Genomic DNA, 8,856 nt, shown 5'->3' on the forward strand with positions numbered 1-8,856 from the left:
TTTTGTTGACCTTTGTCCATGGAAGGTCCCTGCAAAATTTCATTGCAATTGGTTCAGGGGTTTTGGAAATTTTTTATATAGAAATTTTAGTCAATTTGACCCCTTTTGGCCCCGCCCCTCAGGCCCCTGGGGGCGTAGGACTAAACCGGCAACTATTTTTGTTGACCTTTGTCCATGGAAGGTCCCTGCAAAATTTCATTGAAATTGGTTCAGGGGTTTTGGAGAAGAAGTCGAAAATGTAAATTGTTTACAGACGCACGACGGACGACGGACGACGACGGACAAAAGGCGATCGCAATAGGTCACTTGAGACTTTGTCTCAGGTGACCTAAAAATGGTGTCATTCCCACCATAGTAACACCATTCTACAATAACCGCTTGGATAGTAAAGTGTGAACTTTTCCACATAAAATTTATTTATTTAAGTTTCACTCAGAAATAAGGATGTGTACATTTGATTTGTGCGTAGAGCTTGGAGTGATAATCTGAAAACATTTACTGGTTATAGAACTAGAGATTCCACTGGCCATGGACTAACATGTCTACATCTGTGTTTACACGAAAACAGTCCTCAGTTCATTGGCACACGTTTTGACAGCCTGTCTGGAGCTCAGTGTTGTGAAATGAGTCACTTGCATTTTCACCCCTGAGTCCCCCCATATCCAGAGAATCAAAACTCCCTATCCAAGAGGATCTGTAAGTGGAATTCCAGGAATCACTTCCATATGTGTGACAACGACCTACAGATTCTATCACAGAACCTAGGCAGCAAAACATTTGTCACTCTCTGCTTGTTTTATGGACATTTAGAAAACTATTTTTAAAGGTTTCCAATTTATTTCAGGCATTCCTGTTCCCAGATTTGAAGCGGTAATGAAGTCATCGGTACAACCCAAGCCTAAAGTCCTAAATTAACCGAACTAAACTTAGTATATGGAGCTTAGTGCAAAGTGTGAAATATTTATGTCTTTTTTCATTTTCTTGTGGAGTTTTGCACCCTAAACCACTAACCAGCGATAATGAGGAAGAAGAAAATATAATGATTTAACACTGTCCTTTCTGCTATAACCTACAGACCAATGTTTTTCAGGATGCCTCTTTATCACTGCTTCCGTTGAAGTGTGCTCATTTTGTAGCTGATTATCACCAGAAGTAGTAGGAAGATAAGAGTGAAATATCAAAGCGACACTGCTAGTCTGGGTCTGGAGATGGACAGATTTATAGGCAGGAGAAAAACAAACCTGTGCTACCATATAATGGTAAATCATGACTTTAGGACCAGCATAACAAGCATGAAATCAAAAGTTCTCAACTGGGTCATTAGGTGTTGATGTAACGGAACCACACACATACTTTCTCCCCTCCCTAGGAAAAGAGTTCCCTTGATACCATGGAGAGAGATTTATGATCCTTTCATCCCTCCAGACGATGGTAAATTCCAATTTGGGTAACAAGCTGAGGAGTCAAACTTATATGTTTTCTCCTCCTATGATAGGAGAGCTCTCTTTGTAGAATGGTCTGGAGGTGTCATCCTTTCATCCCCCTCAACATGACATCCGGATTTAGGTGTCAACACACTTTCTATCTTAATATAACATGTCTTTGCAGAAGGTACATGCCAAGAGTACAACATTAGTATGTATAACAAGTTTTTTTAGGTTTTCTAGTCCGTACTCCGACCATGGTGTGCAGACAAGACACCCTCCCCCAGTAGAACTCCCTTTGTAAGAGAAAAAGGAGGTGTGATATATCCTCCCATATGCAAAGATGAGACCATTCCAAATACCTTATAGCCTATTCTACCAATTATGTGGCGACATGAATATAACTTTAATGAAAAGTTTGTTTTCGCCAGGAAGAAGGAAAAAACGATCACATAGAACAATAGCCTTGATTGTGTATCATTACCAACACAGAATGATCACATAGAACTATAGCCTTGATTGTGTATCATTACCAACACAGAATGATCGCATAGAACTATAGCCTTGATTGTGTATCATTACCAACACAGAATGATCGCATAGAACTATAGCCTTGATTGTGTATCATTACCAACAAGGAATGATCACAGAGAACTATAGCCTTGATTGTGTATCATTAGCAACACAGAATGATCACAGAGAACTATAGCCTTGATTGGTATCATTACCAACACAGAATGATCACAGAGAACTATAGCCTTGATTGGGATCATTAACAACACAGAATGATCACAGAGAACTATAGCCTTGATTGTGTATCATCACCAACACAGAATGATCACAGAGAACTATAGCCTTGATTGTGTATCATCACCAACACAGAATGATCACAGAGAACTATAGCCTTGATTGGTATCATTACCAACACAGAATGATCACAGAGAACTACACCCTTGATTGTGTATCATTACCAACACAGAATGATCACAGCGAACTATAGCCTTGATTGTGTATCATCACCAACACAGAATGATCACAGAGAACTATAGCCTTGATTGGTATCATTACCAACACAGAATGATCACAGAGAACTACACCCTTGATTGTGTATCATTACCAACACAGAATGATCGCATAGAACTATAGCCTTGATTGTGTATCATTACCAACACAGAAAGATCACATAGAACTATAGCCTTGATTGTGTATCCTTCCCAACCCAGAATGATCACAGAGAACTACAGCCTTGATTGTGTAACATTACCAACACAGAATGATCACAGAGAACTACACCCTTGATTGTGTATCATTACCAACACAGAATGATCAGAGAGAACTATAGCCTTGATTGTGTATCATTACCAACAAGGAATGATCACAGAGAACTATAGCCTTGATTGTGTATCATCACCAACACAGAATGATCACAGAGAACTATAGCCTTGATTGGTATCATTACCAACACAGAATGATCACAGAGAACTATAGCCTTGATTGGGATCGTTACCTACACGGAATGATCACAGAGAACTATAGCCTTGATTGTGTATCATCACCAACACAGAATGATCACAGAGAACTATAGCCTTGATTGTGTATCATCACCAACACAGAATGATCACAGAGAACTATAGCCTTGATTGTGTATCATCACCAACACAGAATGATCACAGAGAACTATAGCCTTGATTGTGTATCATTACCAACACAGAATGATCACAGAGGACTATAGCCTTGATTGTGTATCATTACCAACACAACACTTTAAGTGCAACATTATTAGCAGCATGTCCCTGTTTGACAAATTAAAACTCATAAATCAAATGAAGTCAAAATATAACTAATCAGTCTTCACTGCAAAAAACATTGTCCTTGGAACTAATTCTATTTAAAGAATCAAATCAAAGAAAATAGAACAATTAAAAATTATGCGTAAATCATTTTAATTAAAACAAATTAACATTTAAATCTTTCGAATGTAACAAATCTATAGATAGGATATTAATCTCTTTTTTCAAATATGGAGGAATATGTAAAGGTCAGGCACTGTAGAGGTAAAACCAAGATGGCACAGAGTCCAAACAATGGCATTAAAGTTACACCAGTCCAACAGGGAGACTCAAAGGGGTCAAGGGCAGCCCCCATGATGTCCCAAGGGAGAGTGATAGTTACAGTAGACCAACAGGAGACTCAAAGGGGTCAAGGGCACCCCCCATGATGTCCAAAGGGAGAGTGATAGTTACAGTAGACCAACAGGGAGACTCAAAGGGGACAAGGGCAGCCCCCATGATATCCAAAGGGAGGGGGATAGTTACAGTAGACCAACAGGTAGACTCAAAGGGGTCAAGGGCAGCCCCTATGATGTCCAAAGGGAGGGTGATCGTTTCAGTAGACCAACAGGAGACTCAAAGGGGTCAAGGGTAGCCCCCATGATGTCCAAAGGGAGGGTGATAGTTACAATAGACCAACAGGAGACTCAAAGGGGTCAAGGGCAGCCGCCATGATATCCAAAGGGAGGGTGATAGTTACAGTAGACCAACAGGTAGACTCAAAGGGGTCAAGGGTAGCCCCTATGATGTCCAAAGGGAGGGTGATCGTTACAGTAGACCAACAGGAGACTCAAAGGGGTCAAGGGCAGCCCCCATGATTTCCAAAGGGAGGGTGATAGTTACAGTATACCAACAGGGAGACTCAAAGGGGTCAAGGGCAGCCCCCATGATGTCCAAAGGGAGGGTGATAGTTACAGTAGACCAATAGGGACACATCTGCAGAACATCACCAGTTTCTAAATTAAGAACCTTTCATGAATGAATTCCTGTTCCAGTTATCAATATTTCATTAACAGTATAATTTCAATTCACGAGAGAAAAAAAAATGTGAAAAACTTGTTAGAGGATTGATGTGTTTGAATTTCAACAAAAATAATCCTGAATCTCTCAAATAATTCTCAACATTTATATTTTAAAAATCAGTATTTGTGTATGTAACTATCAGATAAATTTCTTACGTCATAAAAAGTTGCTAGAAGTCATTTACTTAACTTGGTCAAAAAGTGATGAGAGTGTTCAGACCTTCACATAGAACCGTTCATGGATAATTGTAATGATGTCAAGGACAAGCCCCATATTGTCAGGTTCCATCCCCTTTCGGCACCGACACATTAAGGAATTAGGCTTGGGACACTTGCACCATTATAATATATTGCATGTAACTGCATTTTGTTCCACAGCCATCCTTAATTGACTTAGCTTCTAAAATGAATGGTGAGTATTACATAATTAGCGTGGTCCTTGGATGCGGCGAAGGGGAAACATTTTACAGTAATGAGTTCGCCCATTGTTCAGATAATAAGGGCATGTGTAGCTCTAATTAAAATGTGGCAATTTTTCAAGTCATTCCTTGCAACCTACTTTTCCCCCAATCCCCTGTAATTTTTGCGACAGGAAGCCATGCTACCAGTAACATGACTTGTAACAAGCCGGAATTCTAATAAAAGATTAAGTGAAATTTGCATGATTCAGTGTTGTAAGTCTTCCATGCATATGAAGCATGTTACAACGTGGCTTCCTTTATGGCGACTAGCACAAGTTGGCCCTCTGACATGAAGATCTACATATTTAATTCTTTCCCCCCCCNAGACCTACAAATTAATTCTTTTTAATTCCTATCCTCCTGCGAAGTCCTACAGCTTGTGTGATCACTGATTAATCAGCAGTATTTGGGTGTGTTGAAATGTTTATGACTTTAATTTTATGGCAAATTTTTAATCTTTGTTAGAAACATGGACTGATATGCAGTTTTGTGACCAATCAATGACAAATCAATTCAACAAATTTCAAAAGAAAGACCATACACCAATCAAACGGATTCTCAACTGACCAATCAGATTTCAGAAATGGCCAAAATGCTGGGTTACAGACCTTGCACTCTTCGGTCCTACAGACTGGTCCTTGTATGATGAGCTGGCAGTGATGGCGCCGTCTGGGATCCGCCAGGACTCCATTCCAAGGGCATTGGAACATTTTACTGAAAAACACAAATGATGAAAGAAATTATACACAAATTGAAAAACACGCAAGAAATATTTCATATCATACACAGAGCCCATTTACCTAAGAAAAATAATGTGCAAAGATAATGATGACACTTAAATTATGTAAACTACACGGTTGATTCCACAGCTACTAACCAAGGCCCAGAAGGAAGACCGAGTCAAACAGCTGACGGCTATTTAATTAATCGAGTACTATTTGTACCTGTATCAGTTTATTGTAAGCCTATCTGTCAGCAATGAAAAACATCACTTTTTCATTCAGTTAACTAAGTTTTGGGACAGGAAGACACCAGAAAAATGACTGAACAGGTTTTAGCATCTTCTTTAAAATAACAGCATGTCCACTGATTGCTTTCATTCTGTGATGTCTTCTGATAAAGACCGGTATAAGTCAGAACACCAAAGGGAGGGAAATAGAGGGGAAAACTTAGAAGACTGGGATGGAGGAGAACCTAGTGGTCTGAGAGCAATGTATAAACAGATAAACATGGACACCTAACATTTGGCTATGTCTGCTAAACATCTCCCAGATCTATTGAAAGAGACCAGCTGGCATGTTATACCATATTACGATGACAACTTATATCTACCTACAGACCTTCTAACGATTACATGTCTAGATGTAGATTGCAGTGCTTTCTATCTTCCCAAAACAGTAAATTTTAAAACACTACTTCAGAATTCCTTTCGGATAAATAATGTGTTACACAGTAGATAAACTACGTGTAGAAATCTGGTGTTATCTAGGTCTGGAACACTAACAAATTTGTCTGTTTAATGTCAGACAGACATTAACTGGAGGAATATTTTATGTCCCGATTTTCTGTGTGAGATGATGTGGGAGTGAGGGGGTGGAGAGTCTGATTTAAAGAGGGAAGGGGGGAGAGTGATGAAGGGAAGGAAGAGAGTACTTGAAGGAAGGAAGAGAGTGGTGGACAAAAGGGCTGAGAAGGAGAGAGAGTGCAAGAGATAAGGAAGGCAAAGTGTGGAAGGGAAACAGGAAGAGTGCTGGAAGGAAGGAAGACAGCGGTGCACGAAAGAGGGCAAACAAGAAGGGAAAGTGCAAGAGGGAAGGAGGGCAGAGTGTGGGAGGAAAAGAGGGAGAGTGCTGGAAGAAAGGAGTGGAATGGCAGGAGGGAAGGTGGAGAATGTGTGGGAGTGAGAAAGACAGAGGATATTGTGGAGAGGAAACTTCAAACTTGTTCCAAACTTTTTCCTGTTATTTTTTTTGGTCATCATTATATGATCTTAATCAGCTTTATTGTAACTGAGAAATAAACAAACTAAAATTAAAAGCCAATACCACAGAGTAAAGGTAAGAAAGTGACAAAATATCACTCCTTTTTCCCCCTTTATTGTCAGCAGTTTATCAAACTGTATCCAAGCTGACAGATCGGTTGCTGAGGAGATCTCGACTACTTGGGTACCAGCCTTTGGTATGAGCAGCTGTTCACTTGGTGTAGAACATGTTCTCAGTACACCGTAGATAGTTTGATGTAAGCTGTCTCTAGGTAGTACAGATTATATCACAAAACACATAATATGTTGTGTATCTCAAAATTCCTCAAGCATCATCTGCACTTGATGGGATGAAATCACGATCTCAAATACTGAAACAGCCATCTACAGTTATTCCTTGTCAATCTCAACAGGAAGTAAATCTTTGGAATTAATTCCCACAAGATATGTGTCTAACCCTAAGCCCTCTTTGCAGCCCAGTTTGAATTGAAGCGTTGATACCTGGGGAAGATTTGACATGTTTCAAGTTTTTCATAAAACCTATGTAACTCAAATGCCATTAATGATATGGAAATAACAGTTTAGTACACAGATTAAGTATGAATCCTCAGTCCTGTAAGGTCTGTTGAATCCTCAGTCCTGTAAGGTCTGTTGAATCCTCAGTCCTGTAAGGTCTGTTGAATCCTCAGTCCTGTAAGGTCTGTTGAATCCTAAGTCCTAGGACCTGGACTAATGAGATCTATAGAGTACACTAGTAGAGAAGTGGTGAGTGTGGACGGTCTATATCAGAGAGATGGAACTAATCAGTGACATGACATTGTTGCTCAGTAACAGTAATGGCACCCTTAGTTTTTGTGTCACTTCCTGTTGATATCTTTGGGTATCAAATTTGACTAAGGACTTTATTATTGTACATTGACTAGATGTTTTTTTCCACAACAGTATTTTGGAATTATTATCCACTTCCCCTATATTCATGTATTTGGTCTGAAGTTTTATACACAAATCAAGATTCCTACACAAATCCATTATTATCAGAATATTCTTAAGGAAATATGTGTCCTTACCCATTACATGTTTGATGATCCATGTTAAAGAGTTGTCTCCCTTAAATACTTTTAATCAGCCTTACCTACAGTGACGAATAGCTAGAGTAATCTTATCTAAACTGCCCCAATACTACTGATGTATCTGTAACCGTTCAACCGCCATCATTGAAGTTAATTTTCCATTCAAATTAGATATCTTAATGGTTTTCTTTCTGAAAGTGTTTTGAAAAAGGAGATAAATATCACCTGAAAATAATACATTTATCCTTAAATCTGTCTTGCTGGAATATGACCATGTAAAGCCTAACCTGATACAAAAGCTAATGTTTGGTGACCGTTTTATTGTTCTGATAGAAAAACTAATGTTTGGTGACAGTTTTATTGTTCTGATAGAAAAACTAATGTTTGGTGACCGTTTTATTGTTCTGATAGAAAAACCAATGTTTGGTGACCGTTTTATTGTTTTTTTACTGCCTGCCTTTATCATTGGTTTGGTGCTCACATTTACAATCCAAATTGAGCTGTTGAAGTTGAAATTACCAGAATTTGCTGAAAGATCAAATTAACCAAAATAGTCATTGGTGAACATTTCTTAACTCTAATACATTATTAGCTAAAATGCTGGAATAGTGCAAAAATGGCCAAACATCAATTATAAGATCAAAGAAAATAGTAGTTTCCTGTATTTTTCAATGGTCACTAATTCCGTTTTTTTAACCGTATACTTTCACGGCTGCAGCAGCCTAATTGCAATGAGTTACACTCTACAGCAGGACTAGGTTTTCTTGTTGCAAGGAAGCACTGCGATGTCATCTCAGGGAGATAACCGATGGGGCACAGTTCACCTAACACAAGGACATGGTTCTACCAATACTTGGGTACAGTCAGAGAGGACTACCAATACATGTACTGGGGTACAGTCAGAGAGGACTACCAATACTGGGGTACAGTCAGAGAGGACTACCAATACTGGGGTATAGTCAGAGAGGACTACCAATACTGGGGTACAGTCAGGGAGGACTGCCAATACTGGGGTACAGTCAGAGAGGACTACCAATACTGGGGTACAGTCAGGGAGGACTGCCAATAC

At 39.2% G+C, this 8,856-nt stretch overlaps 1 protein-coding gene across 4 annotated transcripts in view; it reads right to left on the bottom strand.

The window, feature by feature from the left end:
• The window catches only part of LOC110447955 (discoidin domain-containing receptor 2-like), a 209,302-nt gene that overhangs the window by 76,186 nt on the left and 124,260 nt on the right, over positions 1 to 8,856 (bottom strand). For all 4 annotated transcript variants that reach the window (XM_021493954.1, XM_021493953.1, XM_021493956.1 and 1 more), the window contains one exon: positions 5,345 to 5,450. In XM_021493954.1, the coding sequence (XP_021349629.1) occupies positions 5,345 to 5,450 (106 nt within the window). The remainder of the gene's footprint in view (positions 1 to 5,344; positions 5,451 to 8,856) is intronic.

This window comes from Mizuhopecten yessoensis, unplaced genomic scaffold (genome assembly GCF_002113885.1).
Source record: "Mizuhopecten yessoensis strain PY_sf001 unplaced genomic scaffold, ASM211388v2 scaffold3693, whole genome shotgun sequence".
Classification (NCBI taxonomy): domain Eukaryota; kingdom Metazoa; phylum Mollusca; class Bivalvia; order Pectinida; family Pectinidae; genus Mizuhopecten; species Mizuhopecten yessoensis.